General features: G+C 35.2%; 1 protein-coding gene across 2 annotated transcripts in view; it reads left to right on the top strand.

The window, feature by feature from the left end:
* The window catches only part of Bmp2k (BMP2 inducible kinase), a 143,681-nt gene that overhangs the window by 34,164 nt on the left and 85,082 nt on the right, over positions 1-24,435 (top strand). For both annotated transcript variants that reach the window (XM_047567040.1, XM_047567039.1), the window contains exons 2-5: positions 1,668-1,786; positions 5,862-5,967; positions 21,016-21,158; positions 22,792-22,913. In XM_047567040.1, the coding sequence (XP_047422996.1) occupies positions 1,668-1,786; positions 5,862-5,967; positions 21,016-21,158; positions 22,792-22,913 (490 nt within the window). The remainder of the gene's footprint in view (positions 1-1,667; positions 1,787-5,861; positions 5,968-21,015; positions 21,159-22,791; positions 22,914-24,435) is intronic.

Below are 24,435 nucleotides of genomic sequence, written 5' to 3'. Positions count from 1 at the left end.
ATATTTAGCAATACATATTCCAAAGCTTCATTAGACCTGCTGATTCAGACTTGAAACCTCTACAAGAGTTAAATTCACATACTGTCTTGCCAGGCAGTTCTGATGTTACCTTATGTTTGGATAGCATTAGATTATTGATACAGGTGAATAACTTTGCCCTAGTAGATAAATGTCTCAAAACAAAGGCTATTTAAATTATTTCTCTTGACCTGTATTCATACCACCTTCTTATCTAGGTATATTCTAACTTTCAGCATTATCCTTAATTTTCATAACTGAATAAAACTTGAGTAGTTTAAGTGGCTCTTCATTAGTAGGTCTTTTACTTTTAGATGTTTTTGGTGTTTGAATATGAAATCAATGCTAAATGAAGTCTTTTAAAGTAATGCCCTGCACTATAGAACTTTGACTAGAATTACCTTTTTCCAACATTATCATCATATGTCCTTTCTGGTAACTGCCTTATAAAGTGGCTAATTTCATTTCTTCTGTGTTATATGCCTGGAAATCAGCTTTCCAAGAAATTGTACAGTTTCTTGTAACCACAGTTGTAGAGTATGGAAAGTCTGGAATGAGTATATACTGATTTTTAGAGACTCCTAGATCTTTTTCTAATGTTTATCCCTAATAGTTTACTTTTTCTTTGCTTTGTGTTGAATTGGAATACAGGTGATTTATTGCTGAGAATGCTGCTTTATAAAGACCATCAAATTAAGAAAAGTGACACATAATTTTTCAAAAAACTATAATTAAGCTATAGAATGTTCTATGCCAGGACAAGTTTTAAAAAATCTTAAGTGGAATTCTTTGTTTAAATATCACAAAAGTAATTTTTCTTTACAATACTTATTCTAATTTTATGTGTTTCTTATATGATGCTTTCTTAGGTGCAAACAGAAAATCCAAATAACTGTGGATTAAATAATGACATTTGCTGTCTTACATGAATTCTGGAAGAAGGTTGGCTAATTCAGTAACCCAGCATTTAGTGTTGTGGCCATCATCATTCTGATGACCATGGCCAGTTTGGCTGTATTATGTCTAAGCATCACATTCTTTCACAACAAAATCTAAAAGCAGGAAAGGAGAACAGGGCTCTTCCCACCAATTTCTTTTATCTGAGTGGAAAATCTTTCCCTGTAATCACAACAGACTTTACTTTATGTCTTCATGTCTTATTAGTCAGAACTGGTTGCATACCCAAACTGATAAGAAGAAATGAGATTTCCATGACTTTCTTAGACTTGAAGGAGGGATCCAACTATATGATCTCAATCATGTCTCATATTTAACCGTTAGTGCTTTGTCATCACAATAGGGGTAGACTGATGGGTAGACAATCACTGGCATATGCCAGACTGTAGTTATGTTATGACAGTTTTAGATATGTTCCATAACAGGTATTCCTGTGCAGAAAGTAAAATTATAGTATATTGGCTTTTGAAAGGGAAGCATGTTCATTTTGAGAAGCATGTTAATCCTGTAAGTGATACTTCATGATGGACACAGGGACCCAATGTTTGCTTCTAGTTGATTAGCTCTTAGTCTACTTATTTTTTTCCTTGGGTACAGTTCTTGTTTATTTTCCTTAGATATGAAGCTCCAAAATGCAATTACATTATTTGACAGTGGTTTGTGGTTCTTTAATTTGTACTTATTCTTCTTAGGTGGATTCTCCACAGTTTTTCTGGTGCGTACTAATGGTGGAGTTCGATGTGCATTGAAGAGAATGTATGTCAATAACATGCCAGACCTCAACATTTGTAAAAGGGAAATTACAATTATGGTAAGTAAAAGAGTAATTTTGTTCTAGAAATTTTGGGTCCTTCCTTCCTTCCTTCCTTTGAGATCAAACCCAAGGCCTTGTGCATGTTAGGCAAACAAACACTACACTGTGCTACATCTCCAGCCCTTTTTATCTTTTATTTTGAGATAAAATAAAAATTTTATCTCAATAAAAAGATTCTTGCTTTGTTACAGAGACTGACCTCAAACTTGAGATTTTCCTGCTTCTTCCTTTCAAGTAGCTGGAATGACAGGCTTACACTACCATGCCTGGCTTAATTAAGTATATTTTCTTTTGTGTTTTATACTGTGATGTTCGTACACTTTTGGTTTATACAAATTTAGAAAACTTTTGAAGATCATGAAATCCAAAAATGATCTGGGAATTTATAGTTTATTCCTTATAGCCATACTTAAGACTAAATACAGCCAGCCTCATTCCCTCTTCTTTCCTCTGTTCTCTACTGTAGGTTCAACAGGCAAACTACTCTTCTTTCTTTTTTCTTTTCTTAAATTAATTTTACTTAGGGAGTATTTTGGGGATAGAAAAATTTAGATAATCACGTAATAATCACCATCATCCATTTTAAGAATTAAAACCTTAACAGATACCGTAGAAGCCTTTGCTGTATTCTTCCCCATCTGTATTCTTGTACTGTTCTCATCTAAAAAAGGAATCACTGTTTTGAATTTTTGTTATTTAACATTCCCATTCATGTTTTAAACATTACTGTATGTACTTATATTCATAAACAACAATTAGTTTTGCTTTTCATTTTAAAAACTATGCTGTAAAGTTGATTGTTTTTCTTAAGAACTTTGCACTTTATGATGAAGTATCCTTCAGCAAGAGAGAATTCTTTTTAAATATCAGGAAAAATAAATATAATAGGCCATTAAAAACTTCAGTTATTTAGTTTAGAGTTAAAGATAATTATAAAAATTTCCTTTCTAGTATTGCTTATTCTCAGGGCTATGGATGACTGCGTATTCTTGTTCTCACCTCTCCTCCTCCATTATTTATCAATTGCTTTTATGTATATGTTTATGTGTTTATTTTTGTCTTTAGGTGAAATTCACATACTATAAAATCAACTATTTTTTTAAAAAAAAGCTATTTTGAAGTGAACATTTCAGTGGCATTTAGTACATTCACAGTGTTGTGCAACCATTGCCTCTACCTCATTCTAAAACCTTTCCATCTCAGAAGGAAGCTCCTTACTCTTTGAGTAGTTGTTCCCATTCTCCCTTTCCTTCAACTTCTGACATCCACCCTTTTGTTTGTGAAGCTCTATGAATTTATCTATCTTTATATTTTCTATAAATGGAGTTTTACAATATGTGACCTTCTGTGTCTTCCTTTCACTTAGAATAATATTTTGAGGTTCCTGTCATTGTAGTGTGTATTAGTATTTTATTTCTTCTTTTGGCTGAATAATAGTCTATTGTATTTTTATGCCACAATTTCTTTATTCATTTTTCTGTTAATGAATTTTTAAAATTAATCTGATAGGCATTTAGGCTGTTCCTGTTTTTTGACTATTGTGAATAATATGAATATGTGTAAACATTGACTTGTTTGAGTAGGTAGTTTTCATTGTTTGGATGTATATACATGTATATACATGTAGGACTGGAATAGATGGGTCTTGTGGTAATTCCGTATTTAACTTTTTGTGTGTGTATGGGACTGGGGATTGAACTCAGGACTTTGAAAAAGGACCTCATGCATGTTAGGTAAGCACGCTCTGTCACTGATCTTCATCTCTAGTCCTTTTTATTTTCTTTTGAGACAGGGTCTCCAAGTTGCCCCACTTGGCCTCAAATTCACAATCTTCCTTCCTTAGTCTCCTGAATAGCTGGGATCGTAGGTGTGTGCCATTATGCCCAATTGTGTATTTAACTTTTGAATTTGGCTTTTCTTGTCTTTCTTCCTTAGCTTGATTAGATATGATTAGGCTTTGAGACATTTTTTGGTACCAGGGATTGAACCCAGGGGTGCTTAATCACTGAACTATATCCCCAGCCTTTTTCAAATATTTTATCTAGAGACAGGGTTTTGCTGAGTTGCTCAGTGCCTTCCTAAGTTGCTGAGGTTGTCTTTGAACTTGCAAACCTCCTGCCTCAGCCTCCTGAGCCACTGGGATTACAGGTGTGTGTCACCATGCCTGGCCAAGACTTTTTTTTTCTCCTTAAGGTAAAGATATTAGCAAAAGGGTGAAAAGGATTTATTCCAAGATAATGGTGAAGCCTAGACCTAATTGTCTAACTTGTGACCAGATAATACTATACTATTGTGCCATAATTCATCCTTTCACTAGAATTTTTATAATTTTGAGACATGTAAGCTGTAGTTAGCAGTAGTACCACTCAAATCCTATGCCTTTGAGGAAGGTACTTTAAAGGAGATTAGCTCTTTGGAATGGTGATCTACCAAACTTTTTTGATAACCCATTTCTCTGTGTATTACTATTTATGAGTATTTATTACTACGTATTAAATATTAGTAAGTTATTTGCATGTCGTTTTAGTCAACTTTTTCACTGTTGTGATTGAAAGACCTGACAAGAACAATTTCAAGGAGGAAAAGTTTATTTTGGGGCTCACAGTTTTAGAGGTCTTAGTTCATAGATGGCTGACTCCATTCCCTAGGGCCTGAGGTGAGGCAGGATGTCATGGCAGAAAGATGTGCAGAGGAAAGTAGCTCAGGACATGGCAACACAGAAGCAGAGAGTTCCACTCAACAAGGACAAAATATATACCTATAAGGCACACCTCCAGTGACCCACCTCATCCAGCACATCCTACCTGCATACAGTTACCACCCACCTAGATCAGTGGGTTAATGCACCGATTAGGTTAAACATTACAACCCAATCATTTCCCCTTTAAACTTTCTTGCATTGTCTCACACATGAGCTTTTGGGGGACACCTCATGTCTAAATCATAACATATATTTAGTGACCATTAGTCCTTATCTGAAATTACATTGCATAGTTTATTCTTAATTACATTATATTGCGTAGCTTATTATTACTGACAGTGGTTGTAAATTCATTTAAAACGGTAATCTTGATAATTGGTTTTTAGTATCTAAATAGTCTCGATTAGACTTTTGGGGAGTGTTTAGGGGTGGTTGTTGTTGTTCTGTGGTGCTGAGGATGGAACTCAGGGACTTATCCATGTTAGGCAAGCATTCTACCACTGAGCTACATCGCCAGTCCTGTTTTAAAATCATTGTAAGCAGATGACTACCTTGCACTAGGAGTAGAGAATCCAGATTTGTCATTTTGTTGTTATTTCTTTTAATCATGTTATTGGTGTTATCCTTAACCTTTGGGTACTTTCCACAACATTGTTTAACCCTTAATTCAATTTTTAAGTTATTTAGTTAAAAGTACATGTGTCCATTGGGTGCAGTGGTGCATCCCAGTGGCTCGGGAGGCTGATGCAGGAGGATCACAAGTTCAAAGCCAGCCTCAGCAAAAGCGAGGTGCTAAGCAACTTAGTGAGACCCTGTCTCTACATAAAAACCAAAGTAGGTCTGGGGATGTGGCTCAGTGGTGGAGTGCCCCTAAGTTCATTTTCTGGTACCTGATTCCCCCTACCCCCCAAAAGAGTACATATATCCATAAATCTGTATACACATACATTTTAATATGTTGAAGGCAAACAAATGAGAGTAGTTCATTAATATTAGAGCTTAATTACTTTTTTTTAGTTAAAAATAAATGTAAGTAACAGTTCTGATATTTTATTTTTGAGTCCCAAAGACTCAAAAAGACACTTGGTTTGGGAGACTATTACTTTGGAGTGAACAGTTTTCTTGGTAGAAATTAAATAAGTATTGGTTGATTATTTGTTATAGAATGACACGCTCATACAAGTAAACTTTGCATTGAAACCATAGAAGACTTGGCTGTTTGAAATAGGTCAGATTCCATATTTATGCATTGTTCTTACCTTTAGAAAATGATTAAATGTTAATTTAGGCTTCAGACTATTGCTAATGATACTGGTTTAATATACAAGTGTACATTTTTCCAATTAAAAAAATTTTTTTTTCTTTTTACAGAAAGAGCTTTCTGGTCATAAAAATATTGTGGGCTATTTGGACTGTGCTGTTAATTCAATTAGTGATAATGTATGGGAAGTACTTATCTTAATGGAATATTGTCGAGGTAAGTATCTGTCTGCTTTTGTATTATACTAAAAAAAGTTTATCTTACTCTAGATATCTTGGTTTCTCCCAGGACAGCTTGTACCTGATTATGGACATTTATTATGGCTTCTTCTGTTTTGATGGAACTCCTCCCTCCCCCTTCCTTCTTTCCTTCTCTCCCTCTCTTCTTTCTTATTTTGAATGACGTTCTGCTTATTAGAGAAAACATTTGACTTTTTGGGTCTGTCTTATTTCACTTAGTATGATAATCTCCAGTTCCATCCATTTATGGGCAAATGCCATAATTTCATTCTTCTTTTTTTTTTTTTCATTCTTCTTTATGACTGAGTAATATTCCATTGTGTATATATACCACATTTTCTTTATCCATTCATCTGTTGAAGAGCACCTAGGTTGGTTCCATAGCTTGTCTGTTGTGAATTGTGCTGCTATAAACATTGATGTGACTGCATCCCTATAGTATGCTCATTTTAGATCTTTTGAACATATACTGAGGAGTGGGATATCTGGGTCATATGGTGTGGTTCCATTCCTAGTTTTCTGTACTGTTTTCCGAAGTGGTTGCACTAATTTGCAGTCCCACCAATAATGTATTGAGTGTACCTTTTTCCCTACATCCTCACCAAAATTTATTATTATTTGTATTCTTGAAAATTGCCATTCTGACTGGAATGAGATGAAATATTAATGCACTTTTGATTTGCATTTCCCTAATTGCTAAAGATGTTGACCATTTTTTTTCATATATCTGTTGACTATTTGTGTTTCTTCTTTTGAGAAGTGTCTGTTTAATTCTTTTGCCCATTTATTAACTGAATTATTTGTTTTTTTGGTGTTAAATTTTTTAAGTTTTTTATATATTCTGGATATTAATGTCCTATTTGAGGAGCAGGTGGCAAAGATCTCCCATTCTGTAGGCACTTTCTTCACATTCTTGATTGTTTCCTTTAATGTGCAGAAGCTTTTTAATTGGGTGCCATCCCACCTTTTGATTTTTTTGTTCTTTTCATTGTGTTTTAGGAGGCTTGTTAAGGAAGTCAGTTCCTGTACCAACATGTTGCAATGTTTGGCCTAAATTTTTTTATAGGAGTTGCAGAGTTTCTGGTCTGATTTCTAGGTCTTCAATCTATTTTGAGTTGACATTTATGCAGAGTGAGAGATAGTGGTCAAGTTTCATTCTTCTACATATGGATTTCTAGTTTTCCCAGCACCATTTGTTAAAAACTCTATATTTTCTCCAACCTGTGTTTTTGGCACCTTTGTCTAATATCAGACAACTGTATTTAATGTTTTTTTTTTTCTGTGTCCTCTATTTTATTCCATTGGTCTTCATGTCTGTTTTGGTGCCATTACCATGTTGTTTTTGTTTCTGTAGTACTGTAGTATAATTTGAGGTCCTATATTGTGATACTTCCAGAATTGCTCTTTTTGCTCAGGATTGCTTTGGCTGGTCTGGTTCTCTTATTTTTCCAAATGAATTTTAGAACTACTTCTTTTAGTTCTGTGAAGAATGTCTTTGATATTTTAATGGGGATTGCATTGAATCTGTGTAATGTCTTTGATAGAATGGCCATTTTGACAATATTAATTCTTCTTATCCAAGAACATGGGAGGTCTTTTCCTCTTCTAAGGTCTTCAATTTCTTCTTTCAGTGTTCTGTAATTTTCATCGTAGAGATTCTTCTTTAGATTAATTCCCAAGTATGTTAATTTTTTGAGGTTATTTATGAATGGGATAGTTTTCCCAATTTAATTTTCAGCAGATTCATTTTGGAGTATAGGAAAGTGATTGATTTATGTATGTTGATCTTGTATCCTGTACTTTACTATTTGTTTTTCTGCTGTAGAAATCTTCTGGGAGTTTTTGGTTTCTTCTAAGTGTAGGATCATGTTGTCAGGAAACAGATAATTTGAACTCTTCTCTTTTTTTTGTTTGTATCCCTTTAATCTCCTTCTCTTTTCTGATTGCTTTGGCTAGAGTTTTAGACTATGTTGAATAGGAGTGGTGAGAGTGGGCATTCTTATCTTGTTCCTGTTTATAGAGGAAATGCTTCCAGTTTTTCTTCCTTCAGTATGATGTTGGCCTTGGGTTTGTCATGTATAGCCTTTACAGTGTTGAGGTGAGTTCCTTCTACCCCTGGTTTTTCTAGAGTTTTAAACATGAATTGGTGCTGTACTTTGTCAGTGCTTTTTCTGAATCTGTTGAGGTAATCATGTGATTCTTGTTCTTAACTCTATTTGTGTGGTGAATCGCATTTATTGATTTGTGTGTATTGAACCAACCTCGCATCCCTGGGATGAAACCTGTTTGATCATGGTTCACTATCTTTTTAATGTGTGGTGTGTGGTTTGCCAATATTTTGATAAGAATTTTTGCATTTATATTCATCAAGAATATTGGCCTGAGGTTTTCTTTCCTTGATGTATCTTTGTTTTTGATATCAGGGGTGATACTGGCTTCATGGAATGAATTTGGCAGTGTTTCCAGTAAATGAAATCTTGCTTCCTATCTTGTTACCCAACTTGGATGAGGGATAGTGGAAGAAATCAGTCACCTGGCTTTAAGCAGTTCCAATGGTTCAGTCCCTGGGTATTTGACTACAGGGTAGGGGTCATTGGTTTTACCCAGCAATAGGTTTCACTGTGGCAGACCTGATACTCAGTTTTGACTCTAAGACTCGGACTTCATTCCTTCAAGAAGAAAGCATCTGTCTTCTCATTGTTTGTAGTTTGGGGATTGATGACCCCAGCAACTCTTTCCTTCCTGCCTTTTTCAGTGTATCTTTTCTTTTTATTATACTAAAGCCAGGCACCGTGGTCTCTTACCTGACTTCCTTAGCTTTTATGAAGGTATGTGAATAGCTGTTCAAATTGGTGTGTTTAAGGCGAAAAGACTGGGACAGTCTCATTTTGCTGCCATTTTGCTTCACCTCTACTTAAAATTTTTTAAGGTAATTGAATCAAACATAATCATAACCCCAGTTGAGTTTTATTGTCACCTATGAAACTCTTTTTTTTTTTCCCCTTTTTTTTTTTTTTTTTTTTTTTTTTTTACTGTGGTGGACATTGAACTCAGCATGCTAGGCAAGCGCTGTACTCTGAGCCACACCCCTAGCTCAGGAGGCATTTTAAAGATGGAATTAAGTGAGAATATTTATTTGATGTTTGAATCAGCAGACTATGTTTCATATGAATTTTTAAATTTTTATCAAAGTAATTTATGTATGTGGTTTAAAAAAATCAAATAGTTCTGTTAAACTATGGCTGGTTCAGCAGCCTCCTTCCCCATCCCTCTCCTTAGATGCACTGACTTTAAAATAATGGGGATGTTTCTTCTCATAGTTTCTTTTATATGTATACTGTATTATGTAAATGAGAATCAGTAGTTTTAGTGAGATTCTGAGAGTATGAAAGAGAAGGAACTTAGAAAATCCAGGGCAGTATGTGATTCTGGGCATGGGGGGAGGTTCTTAAAAGAGTGCTTGTTATTGTTATTTCTAATTTTATGCTTTAGATATTGTTTTCAAGATAAGATGAGGATTTACTCCTAGGATAGTCTATGCTTAGTTCTTGGACTGAGTGTTTTAATTATTTTGTTTGCCATTTATGGATAACATGTAATAGTGTATAATTACATTTCCTTTCTTGTACAACTTGGTTTTCTTGGAGTTGATAATTACCTCATTTTTCACTTGTCTAATTTCTTCAAATGTATTAGTATTTTAGCTCCACATTCCTTAAGAGAAGTACAAATCATTATGAAGTATGTTTAAATGTTTCAATATTTGTGTCAGTTTGCTTTTTTCTTTCCCTTCAAAACATGCTTTGGGGAGACTTCAGTTCACCTGTTTAATTTTTTTGATTTTTAAAATTTTGTTTATTTTTAATTTATTATTATTATTATTTTTTGGTAGCAGGGATTGAACCCAAGAGTGCTTAACCACATCCTTAGCCCTTCTTATTTTAAGACAGGGTCTCACTAAGTTGCTTAGGCTGACTTTGAACTCGAGATCCTCCTGCTTCACCTCCTGAGCCACTGAGATTATAGACTTGCATCACCACACCTGGCCACCTACTTAATTTTAAACAGCATTTAGTTGTTATTCTGGGAATTCCCCTGGATTTTCTTATTTTAAATTCTCTGCTACTTATGCATCTTTCTTGTTTACTCCCTCTTTTGGAAGAGTATATTTTTCAGTATTTTTCTGATAATGAATTTATGGGAGGAAACATTTTTGAAACCTAAAATATATAAAAATTCTATATTTTAAATTCACATTTGGTTGCCAGTTTGTCTGCCTAAAAGATTTTAGCTTAAAAATAATATTGAGAGGAGATCCAAGATGGCGGACTAGAGGGTGACTGCATCTCCTGTCGCTCCAGAACCCAGGATTCAAGAAGGGGAGGTATTGAGAGGCTTGGACCAACATAGAGCCACAGGATGAGTCTCTCCCACTGGGTGAAGCTAGACCCGGGCGGCAGACCTGGACAGGGGCAGCTTCTCGGAGCAGGGCAGGGCAGCTAGAATCTTCCGCAAGCAGCCCTGCTTTCTCCGGCGGCAGGCTTGATCCACAGCCAGCTTCTAGGTGGAGGCCCGCCCAGTGAGAGCTTTTCTGCACAGAACCAACCCCAAGCTCTGAATCCAGCAGCGGGCCCCGGCCCGAGGGGGCTTCTCGGAGCAGGGCACGGCAGCCAGAGAATTCCCCAAGCAGCCCTGCTCCCTCTGGCAGCAGGCGGGGTCTGCAGCCAGGTTCTTGGAGCAGACCCATCCAGTGAGAGCTTTTCTGCACAGAGCCAACCCCAATTCCCGCACCCAGCGGCTGGCCCCGGCCTGCAGGCAGCTTTTGGGACCAGGGCAGGGCACCCAGAGACTTCCCCAAGCAGCCCTGCTCCCTCTGGCAGCAGGCGGGGTCTGCAGCCAGCTTCTTGGAGCAGACCCGTCCAGTGAGAGCTGTTCTGCACAGAGCCAACCCCAAGCCCTGAACCCAGTGGCAGGCCCCGGCCTGCAGGCGGCATCTGGGACCAAGGCAGGACAGGGAGAGGCTTTCCCCTAGCAGCCTGGCTCCCTCAGCCAGCTTCTAGGAGCAGGACCACCCAGTGAGAGGATTTCCACGCAGAACCAGCCCCCAGCCCTGGACCCAGTAGTGGGCTAGGGGCAGTTTCTTCAGAAGCACTGCATTATCAAGTTCCTCCAAGACTTCAGGCTACTGAAGGCTGGGAGGTGATATACTGGAAATCTACAGGGACACTATAAGCCAACAGAGGAAATCTGCAATATCTCAGAGTCCCACTGATAGCTGACCAATATGAGAAAACAAGGGAAGAAAATGTCCCAAACAAACCTAGATACTATATCAATAAAACCCAGTGACAGCACAGCAGAAGAAATGTCAGAAAGGGAGTTCAGAATGTACAAAATTAAAACAATCAGGGAAGCAAACGAGGAGATGAAAGAGCAAATGCAGGCATTGAAGGAAGAGATGAAAGAGCAAATGCAGGCATTGAATGATTGCACCAATCAACAGTTAAAAGAGCAAATATGGGAAGCAAAAGATCATTTCAATAAAGAGTTAGAGATACTGAAAAAAAACCAAACAGAAATCCTTGAAATGAAGGAAACAATAAACCAAGTTAAAAACTCTGTAGAAAGCATAACCAATAGGATAGAACACCTAGAAGACAGAATCTCAGATATTGAAGGCAAGATATTTAATCTTGAAAACGAAATTGACCGAACAGAGAAGATGGTAAGAAATCATGAACAGAATCTACAAGAATTATGGGATATGATGAAAAGGCCAAATTTAAGAATTATTGGGATTGAGGAAGGCTTAGAGAAACAAACCAAAGGAATGAACAATCTATTCAATGAAATGATATCAGAAAATTTCCCAAATCTGAAGAATGAAATGGAAAACCAGGTACAAGAGGCTTATAGGACTCCAAATATACAAAATTACAACAGACCCTCACTAAGGCACATTATTATGAAAATACCTAACATACAAAATAAAGACAAAATTTTAAAGGCCGTGAGAGAAAAGGATCAAATTACATTCAGGGAGAAACCAATAAGAATATCAGCAGATTTTTCAATCCAGACCCTAAAAGCTAGAAGGGCCTGGAACAACATTTACCAAGCTCTGAAAGAAAACGGATGCCAACCAAGAATCTTACACCCAGCAAAACTTACTTTCAGATTTGACGATGAAAATCTTTCCATGATAAACAAAAGCTAAAGGAATTTAGAAAAAGAAAGCCGGCATTACAGAACATTCTCAGCAAAATATTCCATGAGGAAGAGATGAAAAACAACAATGCAAATCAGCAATGGGAGGAACTAACCTAAAGGAATAGCCAAATAAAGGAGAAACCAAATCATGTCAAAAAATAAAAATGAGTCAAATGACTGGGAATACAAATCATATCACAATAATAACCCTGAATGTTAATGGCCTGAACTCATCAATTAAAAGACATAGACTGGCAGATTGGATTAAAAAGAAAAATCCAACAATATGCTGCCTGCAAGAGACTCATCTCATAGAAAGAGATACCCTCAGACTAGAGGTGAAAGGATGGGAAAAAACATACCATGCACATGGACAAGCAAAAAAGCTGGAGTATCCATCCTCATTTCAGATAATGTGGACTTCAAGCCAAAACTAGTCAGAAGGGATAAAGAAGGACATTTCATATTGCTTAAGGGAAGCATAAATCAGCAAGACATAACAATCATAAATATCTATGCCCCCAACATTGGCTCATCCATGTATGTCAAACAAATCCTTCTCAATGCCAGAAATCAAATAGACTACAACACAATCATACTAGGCGATTTTAACATACCTCCTCACCACTGGATAGATCTTCCAAACAAAAATTGAATAAAGAAACTGTAGATCTCAATAACACAATCAACAATATAGACTTAACGGACGTATATAGAATATACCGTCCAACAAAGAACGAATACACTTTCTTTTCAGCAGCACATGGATCCTTCTCTAAAATAGACCATATTCTATGCCACAAAACTACTGTTAGCAAATACAAGAAGATAGAGATACTACATTGTATTCTATCAGATCATAGTGGATTGAAATTAGAAATAAATGACAGAATAAAAAATAGAAACTTCTCCAATACCTGGAGATTAAATAATATGCTATTATATGATGAATGGATAACAGAAGATATCAGGAGGGAAATAAAAAAGTTCTTAGAAGTAAACGAGAACAAAGACACATCATATCAAAATCTCTGGTACACTATGAAAGCAGTACTGAGAGGGAGATTTATTTCATGGGGTGCATTCAACAAAAGAAGTAGAAATCAACAAATAAACGACTTAACACTACAGCTCAAAGCCCTAGAAAAAGAAGAGCAGACCAACACCAAAAGTAGTAGAAGACAGGAAATAGTTAAAATCAGAGCCGAAATCAACAAAATTGAAACAAAAGAAACAATTGGAAAAATTAACAAAATAAATAGTTGGTTCTTCAAAAAAATAAACAAAATTGATAAACCGTTAGCCACACTAAGAAAGAGGGAGAAAACTCAAATTACTAAAATTTGGAATGAACAAGGAAATTTCACAACAGACACGATTGAAACACAAAACATAATTAGAAGCTATTTTGAAAATCTATATTCCAACAAAACAGAAAACCTCAAAGACATCAAGTTTCTAGAGACATATGAATTACCTAAACTGAACAAGGAGGACATATACAACTTAAATAAATCAAGTTCAAGCAATGAAATAGAAGAGGTCATCAAAAGCCTACTAACAAAGAAAAGTCCGAGACCAGATGGGTTCTCAGCAGAGTTCTACAAAACTTTTAAAGAAGAGCTCATTCTAATACTGCTCAAAGTATTCCATGAAATAGAAGAGGAGGGAACCCTCCCAAACTCATTCCATGAAGCCAGTATCACCCTGATACCTAAACCAGACAGAGACACATTGAGGAAAGAAAATTTCAGACCAATATCCTTAATGAACATCGATGCAAAAATTCTCAACAAAATCTTAGCAAATCGCATACAAAAGTATATTAAAAAGATAGTGCACCACGATCAAGTGGGTTTTATCCCAGGGATGCAAGGTTGGTTCAACATCCAGATATCAATAAATATCATTCACCATATCAACAGACTTAAAGTTAAGAATCACGTGATTATTTCGATAGATGCAGAAAAAGCGTTTGATAAAATACAGCATCCCTTCATGCTCAAAACACTAGAAAAAATAGGGATAGTGGGAACATTCCTTAACATTGTAAAGGCCATCTATGCTAAGCCCATGGCCAATATCATTCTAAATGGTGAAAAACTGAAAGCATTCCCCCTAGGAACTGGAACAAGGCAGGGATGCCCTCTTTCACCACTTCTATTCAACATCATTCTTGAAACTCTGGCCAGAGCAAGTAGACAAACCAAAGAAATTAAAGGGATACGAATAGGAAAAGAAGAACTCAAACTATATCCCTGTTCGCTGCTGACATGATTATATATTTAGAGGAACCCAAAAATTCCACCAGAAAACTCATAGAACTTATAAGTGAATTCAGTAAAGTAGCAGGTTAGAAGATCAATGCTCATAAATCCAATGCATTTTTATACATAAGTGATGAATCTTCAGAAAGAGATGTTAGGAAAACTATCCCATTCACAATAACCTCGAAAAAAAATAAAATACTTGGGAATCAATCTCACAAAAGAGGTGAAAGACCTCTACAATGAGAACTACAGAACACTAAAGAAAGAAATTCAAGAAAACCTTAGAAGATGGAAAGATCTCCCATGTTCTTGGATAGGAAGAATTAATATTGTCAAAATGGCCATACTACCAAAAGTGCTATATAGATTCAATGCAATTCCAATTAAAATCCCAATGATGTACCTTACAGAAATAGAGCAAGAAATTATGAAATTCATCTGGAAGAATAAAAAACCCAGAATAGCGAAAGCAATCCTTGGCAGAAAGAGTGAAGCAGCGGGTATCGCAATACCAGATCTTCAACTCTACTACAAAGCAATAGTAACAAAAACGGCATGGTATTGGTACCAAAATAGAAAGGTGGATCAATGGTACAGAATAGAGGACACGGACACAAACCCAAATAAATACAATTTTCTCATACTAGACAAAGGGGCCAAAAATATGCAATGGAGAAAAGATAGCCTCTTCAACAAATGGTGCTGGGAAAACTGGAAAACCATATGCAACAGAATGAAATTAAACCCCTATCTCTCACCCTGCACAAAACTCAACTCAAAATGGATCAAGGATCTCGGAATAAGACCAGAAACTCTGCATCTTATAGAAGAAAAAGTAGGTCCAAATCTTCAACATGTTGGCTTAGGATCAGACTTCCTTAACAGGACTCCCATAGCACAAGAAATAAAAGCAAGAATCAATACCTGGGATAGAGTCAAACTAAAAAACTTTCTCTCAGCAAAGGAAACTATCAGCAATGCGAAGAAAGAGCCTACAGAGTGGGAGAAAATCTTTGCCGCTCATACTTCAGATAGAGCACTAATTTCCAAAATATATAAAGAACTCAAAAAACTCTACACCAAGAATACAAATAATCCAATCAACAAATGGGCTAAGGAAATGAACAGACACTTCACAGAAGAAGATGCACAAGCAATCAACAGATATATGAAAAAATGTTCAACATTTCTAGTAATAAGAGTAATGCAAATCAAAACTACCCTAAGATTCCATCTCACCCCAATAGAATGGCGATTATCAGGAACACAAGCAACAATAGGTGTTGTCGAGGATGTGGGGAAAAAGGTACACTCATACCTTGGTGGTGGGGTTGCAAGTTAGTGCAGCCACTCTGGAAAGCAGTATGGAGATTCCTCAGAAAGCTTGGAATGGAACCACCATTTGACCCAGCTATCCCACTCCTTGGCCTATACCCAAAGGACTTAAAATCAGCATACTACAGAGATACAGCCACATCAATGTTCATAGCTGCTCAATTCATAATAGCCAGATTGTGGAATCAACCTAGATGTCCTTCAATTGATGAATGGATAAAGAAACTGTGGCATATATATACAATGGAATATTACTCAGCCATAAAGAATGATAAAATTATGGCATTTGCAGGCAAATGGATGAAATTGGAGAATATCATGCTAAGTGAGATAAGGCAATCTCAAAAAACCAAAGGATGAATGATCTCGCTGATAAGCGGATGTTGACACATAATGTGGGGTGGGAGGGGTTAGAGTTAGGGTTAGGGTTAGGTTTAGGGTTAGCGTTAAGGAGGGTGGCAAGAATGGAGGAAGGAAGTACTGTAAAGAGGGAAGGGAGGGGTTGGAGGGGTGGGGGGAAGGGAAAAAATAACAATCAAACAACATTACCCTATGTAAATTTATGATTACACAAATGGTATGCCTTTACTCCATGTAGAAATAGAGAAACAACATGTATCCCATTTGTTTACAATAAAAAAAAATATTGATGCAAAATTTGGATGACATTATTCTCTTTTTTCTTAGTATTGCTGTTGAGAAGTCTGATACTATTGTGATTCCTTAATTTATGTGCCCTCTTTCTCCAAAGACACTTATAGTTAGAAACTTTCCTTTATCTTAAGCATAATGAAATTTCACAACTTATGTTCCTTGATTTGGGTATTTTCGGTAGCCTTTTTTTGTGGTACACTCAGTTTTTTTTTTCTTTCATTTTTGTCTGTTTCTGGACTGTTCATTTTCAAAGATGTTTGTCATTCTAGATTATTCTCTTGATTTTCTTTTCATCCTCATTTTACTTCTTTTAAAAAATTTTACTTTCATCGGAAGCATTCCTTAAGTTTATCTTTTAGTTCTTCTGTAGAATTTTGTATTTTTGCCATTTTAATTTCTAAGAATCCTTTCTTGTTCTTTTGTTAAAATATACCTTGCTCTTATTTGAGGTGTGAATATTTTTATTTTTGTGGATATAAATTTTCAGTTTTTTTGAGGGGGCAGTCTCATTATTGAATACATGACCTCATGCATGCTAGGAAAGTGCTCTGCCACATCCCCAGTCCCCTAAATTTTAGTTCTTAAAAATATTTTTTCTTCATGTCTCTAATTCCAGCCACTGGAAAACTGAGAAAGGAGGATCAGAGGTTTGAGGCCAGCCTGGACAACTTAGCTAGACCTGGATTCAAAATGAAAAATAGAGAGTTGGGGGATGGAACTCAGTAGTAGAGCATCCCTGGGTTCAGTCCCTAGCATCATTAAAAATGAAAAAAATTTTCTCTTTTCCTTTAATTTTTTTTTCTGAAAATTTCCTATTGTTACTAAGCTTTCTTCGTTATGCAAGAAGTTTTCTTCAAATATTTCACTGGCTAAGTTAGTATACTACATGTAGTACAGATCAGAATGTACCATCTGAATGGGCAGTTTTATTTTAGGAGAAAGGATCCAAAAGCCTGAACTGAGTGCTCTGTTCCTTTTTTCAGATTAATCAGTTAGATAAGTTCCTTTTTCTCCCATGGGGGAGAAGTGATTTGGAGGAGCAAAGAATAGGAGAATAAATATTCTCCTCCTCTTTTGTAAAAGTTAGTTGTATGTTAAGAATGAAAGCACTTTTGTAAGGGAACCAATGTAATATATAGTTGGGTATATTGGTTTTGATTATATTGGAATAAAACTGTATAGGTACTAGAAGAATGTGTTATATAGGCAATTTACCCCTGTAAGCTTTCAGGTACCATTGTTTAAAATCATTTCTGATGACATGTAATCATTTTTCGTCTCTGCAAATTTATAGTTTGCTACTGTTTAATTTGCTAATTTTCAGATATCCAGACCTCCAGAAATCTGTATAGACATTTAAAAAACATTTCTATTGTTCTATGAAAAATTTATGAATAAATTATAAAAATTTATGAATTAAAAAATTTCTGTTTTTAGAACTTGTTCTAAGTTCCTATAAATTCTATATCTCCTAGTTTTTACTTAATAACAAAATATCCCCAAACTAAGTAGCTTTAAATAGTCATTTATTATTGCTTATCTATATGTGGGCCAGCTGTTTTGGATTGAGTGTGATGGACTGTGCTGCTGATTTCAGCTGGCTTAATCACATGTCAGGTGGCAAACTGGGATAAATTGAAGTAGCTTTGCTTCACATCTCTCTCACCTTCCTTCTGGCACTAGCAAGCTATTGTGGGGTTGATTTCCTCATAGAGATGATAGAAACATAAGAGGGTGTGTGGAAGCATATGAAACCTTTTAAGGCCTAGGCTTGGGACTGGGTGTACTGCTACTTCTACTTTTTTCTCTTGGCAGAAGGTAAATCACATGACTGAGCTAAATCAAAGAGCAGGAAATGTTTTCTGCCTATTTTATTGGTAGGAGCAATGAATTACAGGGTAAAGGTTGTCAAAAAAGGGAAGGTTGAAGATTTGAGTCCATCGATGCAATTTACTACAGTTAAAAATGAATAATTTCTTTAAAAATGCATTAAAATTTAAATGGAATTATAGGTTTTACTTGAGGTTTTTAAATTAAGTGATAAGTATGTATATTCATAAAAAGGTTAAGAGGTTAGAAAAATGTTAATTTTCTTATTTTGATCAGCAGAATTTAACATCTTTTGTTTAGGAGATAATATTTGGAATATCTGGAAAGATTTGAGATCTATATGCATAAACCTTCAATATGTAATCCTTGATTTCCAAATCCAAGTCTCATTCTTCACTGGTTTTCTTCTGTTACTTAATTTTCAGAAAACTCTGATTTTGAGTAACAGAATTTCTACATTTGAAGTTTAACTCACATGCAGTTTTAGTTATTATTAAGGACTTGATTTTTGTGATTCAGGATTTCTATTTCAAAGATCTCCATTGAGAAGAAAGGGAATTAACATTTGTTTACAGTTAATCCTGCACATTACAACACTGTAAGAGGTGGAATGAATTCAAGGTTATGATTTCTTTAGCTGTGAAGTCATATTTCAAGTTTGTGTCTGAACATTAAGAACCCATTTTTCTTCTGGTTTAATTTTTAGATAAAAACAGACTTTTCCTAGTTTAACAATAGATATCTGCCAAGGAATCTGCTAAACAAGGGAATAAAGGAAGTTGCTGCCTATTTAGGTGTCTTCTCAATCTTCTGAATAAATTATCCCTGAGTTTTCAGGGACTACCCCACTTTGTCAGGCTGGGGATCTAAGCCAGAGCCTTTATGCATACTAGACAAGTGTTACATCCCCAGCCCAGGGATTCATAATTAATTTTTTTTGTTCTTTCCACTTTAAAATTCCAAGAGTAAAGATAAGATAAAGACAAGAGATTGCTATTTTAAATAGTAGTAACAAAAGCAACAAGTTTACAGATTATAGAGTATCCAACATTCATTTACCCATCCTTGTTGTAAGAAAGTTTCAAGTTAATATAAGCTTTATACCTTTTTAAATTCCAAAATTTGATTTTTATAGAATATTTTCTTTATGAATCACATATTTATTTGTGTTCTTAAAATATAACGGTGGTTACTATCAATTATCATAGTGATACCGCCATTTACCGGTGACGAGTTCTGCTCCTTCTAATGTTGAAGATTGAACACTAGAGAAGCACGCCAAGGCAAGCATATTAAGCAGGTTTTATTTAAAGGTAATAAATAATACATACTTCTCCCGGCAGGAAGAAGGGGGCCATGGCTGATGTTCTAAAGTCCCAAGAAGTGAGCACACCCTACATCTTTTATAGGTTAAAGTTTCTTTTTGTTCTCCAGTTCTCCCCCCCCCCCCCCCCCCCCTTAACTCTCCTTCCTGCCTATGTGACTAGGCCTGGTTTTGCATTAAGTGAAAAGCCATGGGCAGGGGGAGGGTCAAGGTGATTCAGGCAGATAAGGGCCCAGGGGGCATTAATTAGCAGCTCCTTGCTTGCAGTCCTTGATAAAGGCAGGTAAATTTGGTAATCAATGGGCTCTGGAGATCCTTGACATTCCATTCTTCCAGGGGCAGTCTCCAACTTCCAGAGGCAGATGGCTTCATGGCTTCATTTCCTCGATTTGACCCGATCCCCGATTTCTACACTAACTACCTGTCCTTAATTCTGGCTTCAATAGTATATTATATAATAATTTTTTCAGAGCTCAATGGTATATGTATGGCTATTTGATTATAGTCAGTTCCTCAGGTCTGTTATTTCTTAGCTGGATTACAGCATTAGTGTCTTAGTTCATTCCTCCATTTCTACTCTTTTGATTCCTCAACCCCATAATCAAGTAAATATTTTTAAAAGTCAGATCAGGAAGTTTTGTTGACTGTCAAGATAAAACACAAAATCTGGCTAATCCTTGTCTGACTTATCATTCTCATCTCACCACTGTTCTCTGCTTCCTAGACCATATCAGCTTTGACTTTTTTAAGTTATTCATAGTCCTCAAGCTCTTTCCCAAGCCTGAGGTGTTTTTTATATATAACTCACTATCACTAGTATAGCATTCTCTTTAATCTCTGCCTCATTAATTCCTAATAGTTGTTAAGTCTCAACATAAATATTACTTCCTCAGAGGAGCCTGACCTGATACCTTCTTCCCATTCTTCTTCACTGTTAAAATTGTTTCCTATATTAAATTCTCTCGTTTTTATTATATATAATTATGATTATTTGTGTAGTTGTTTATTTCTACCTTTGAACTGTAAATTCCATGATAATATAAACCTTATTTTTTATTTAACACAGTTTACCCAGTATAGCACAGTACTGAATAACTTTTGGTTCACATCAACTGTCATCAATTATAAAGAAAACTGCGATTTCAGATATGTTAAGATGTTAAAAAATGGTCAATAGTATTTATTGGATATTATCTATTTTAAGATGTTCTCATCTTAGAGTTTTAAAATACAAAAAAGTGTTATTAAATCAACACAATTTGATATAACAACCATTCTTTCATGAAAATTATGACGAAGCCAATTTCTCATTACCTGAGACCATAAAGACATTTAATTTTTTTGTTTGTGTGGTAGTTTTCATTTATTAAAAAAATATGAACATGCCCTTTTTTTTTCTTAGCCGGGCAGGTAGTGAATCAGATGAATAAGAAACTGCAGACAGGTTTTACAGAACCAGAAGTGTTACAGATATTCTGTGATACCTGTGAAGCTGTTGCAAGGTTGCATCAGTGTAAGACTCCAATAATTCATCGGGATCTGAAGGTAAGAATTTTAAAATACTTACATATAGAGTTATCTGTTCTAGACTTTGGGGTAGAAGTGTTAAAATGTTCTTGGACTATCCTCATCTAAACTAGGTGTTTTTTATTTGTTTGTTTGTTTGTTTTCCCTTTGTAGTGTGGGGGATGGAATCCAAGGCCTGCCTCATCTGTGCTAGGCAAGTGCTCTACTTCTGAGCTACATCCCCAGTCCTAAACAAGGTTTTATTACTAGCACTGAGATTGGTCTCTCTGTCACACATTTTCTGAGCTCAGGTCAAGGACCCAATGGTAGATTTGAAATTGTGCTTTATTTGACCCTAAGGATTTTTAACAGAAATGCCGTATTCCTATTCTGCAGCTGTTTCTCAGAATAGCCTCTTTTAAAAGGTTTCATTTGAACAAAATCATGAATGTCACTGATATACACTGAGTATCTTTCCACACTGTTCTCTTTCAGTTCAGTATTCCTTTTATTTTCTGTATTCCATAATAAGCAAGCATCAGGGTGTTTTCAAGAGACACTGGAGTAGACTATAAATATATCTTTTTTCCCATTTATTTATAATTTACTATTTTCTATGATTTACTGTAATTGGCGATGATTATCCTTGAGGTCACTTCATTTTACCTCTTTTGGACTCTTGACTTCTTATATTTGGTACTTGTTTGTTAAATTGAAGAAATAATCTTCCAAGGGGACTGAATATTTTTGGAGATATCATTTAGATAGGTGATGTCTAGAGATATCATTTAGAACCGTAAGTGTCATCTTTGATGCCCCCAGACACAATTACAAGTATCACTCTTCCTGAGTTAGGTGTATAGCTCAAGGTAGAATGATAGCCTAGCACAGGAGAGGATCTTGGGTTTTATCCCTAGCACTGCAAAATACAAAACTTCTGAAGTGTTTCATGCTTATATATTCCTATTGTTACACTTTCCCCTCATTCAAGTATGCTCAGATCACCTCAGTGGGTTATGAGCTGAGTCACTTTGTATATAATTGAAGTGTAAGGCTCTTACTATCTGTTCTACCTTTTACTAGCAATTGTACTTTATAAGATTTTGTGTAATTTGCTTATGAATTATGCTTATTGTTTATTGTCTGTCTTCTACTTGAATGTAGCTCCTCGAAGGTAGAGCTTTTCTTTTTCTTCTCAGTGATGAAACTGTACATTCAGAACAGTGTCTGGTACATAGCAGAGTCTTACCAACTGTTTAATGAATGAATGAATCCTGATTCTGACTGATTATATAAAATTTTATAAAAGATGATTATAAAATGCTGTAAAGATAAAAGAGAATAGAAGATGTTGCTTAGAATATAGGTTGTTAATCATGAAAGCATCATCCAAAGAAACTTATGGTAATAGGAGGTAAGTCAAAGTAGTATTGAAATATATTACTTCAGACTTCTGTCCCTTAATTTGGATAACTAGTATAGCTCATCTCAGTTCTTTAGAATATGCAGATTTAATATATACTCTAATGATTTGGTGTGATTTTTTTCTTTTGATGCTGTCATAGCTCATTAGCCTTTTGCTTACAAAACTGATAGTTTCAGCTGTGTACTGATTTAAAATTTAGAAGACATTGACTTTGAAAATACTAATCATTGATTTTCTTTTATTAAGGTAGAAAATATTTTGTTAAATGATGGTGGAAATTACGTACTTTGTGACTTTGGCAGTGCCACTAATAAATTTCTTAATCCTCAAAAGGATGGAGTTAATGTAGTAGAAGAAGAAATTAAAAAGTAAGTGTTTATCCTCATTATATTTTGTTCCATATCAATTTTGGTTAACTTGAGTCTGTGACCAGCTATGTTAATGCAAATTTTAGATCTTTAATTTATAGATTACTTCAAATATTTCTATGCCACAGTCATTGATTAATTTACATCTGAAGTGGACAATGGGAAATATATTTTACTATGGATGTAAATATTTCATTTATATTGTGAACAGATACATAAAGAAACTTGTAAAATAAGCTGTAGTAATTAGTGAAATCATTAAAGGGAATTTTAAATGATTATTGAGTTTAGCTAAATTTTGTTTTTACTAAACTAAGAAATTTGTATGTGTTAAGAAAAAATTATTTGAAAATATGTAAGCTGTTCTTATTTAATGTTAAGAAGATTAACTTGTATGCATTGAAAATCATATAGAAAAAGTGTTAAGACTGTATCAAGTCTCTTATTTTGTAATGGTGCATTGGAAAACTTTCTGGTGAATATGTCATGCATGTTTTATGTTTTCTTGATCCAGTACTTTCCATGGTTTCTAGAGTGTGCAGGAGGACCTTTTTCTAACTTTTCTGTTTTCTAGTTTTGGAAGATAGAACTATTTGTCTTAGATTACAGAAGGCAGAAAGGTCTGTCAGAATAGGAATTTTCTAAGTAGTTGCTTTTTCTAAATGGCCTTTCTTTACTTCCTCACAAATTCTCAATTGCTTAAGAGTATCTAGGAGCTATCATTTGTACTGCAGTATTTTGAAATATTTGAAATTAAACTGATATTACTCTGGTCATTTGTAATAATACTCTGGACTTTCATACTACATATTTCTGCCTAAGAACCTTAGCCTATGATGATTATGTTAGGTTCTATAAAAACAGCCATATTAGTAAACATATAAATGTCATGAAGAACAAAAGAATAATATATTGAAATACAGAATTGATTTATTGGAATATGTATATAATTAAACTTTTTTTTTTTAATCAAAAGATTGGATGGCTACTCTAGGACTCCATTCAAATATCTCTAACCTGCTTAGACATTTTATTTCTTGCTTTTGCATTCTGAGGTATAGTTAAGGTTCAGCTGAATTTCGCTGATTGATTCAAATTTTGTGATGAATGGAAAACTTATTTGAAGTTCTTGTGCTTTGGGCTCAGTTGAGTATTAGGCCTTCAATTCATTCAGGTAACAATTCATTTGTTTAGGGCCAACACTGTTCTTGGTGCTGGGGTGTAGTAGTGAACAAAAAAATCTGCTGTTATGCAGTTCCTGTTCTGGGTTCTTTAGTCATTCCTCCATGCTAGTACCATTCAGATTGTCTCATTAGTCAGTGTAATTTGGAAAAAATAAATGGTAAAGTAGAGTTTTAAGATACTTCTTGTAAAGTAAAATGTAGAAACACACAAAGTGAATCTTGTCATGATATAGGAAGTTCATACTCTGATAATTCTGCCATGAGATTTGAATAGTATTTCATTAAAATGATCTGTTCACAGTGGATTTGGGATTTTTGTATTTGTAAACTTACTTTCA

Source organism: Sciurus carolinensis, chromosome 10, assembly GCF_902686445.1.
Source record: "Sciurus carolinensis chromosome 10, mSciCar1.2, whole genome shotgun sequence".
Lineage (NCBI taxonomy): Eukaryota > Metazoa > Chordata > Mammalia > Rodentia > Sciuridae > Sciurus > Sciurus carolinensis.
Note: the sequence above shows the minus strand (reverse complement) of the source record. Positions and strands in the feature narration are given on the sequence as shown.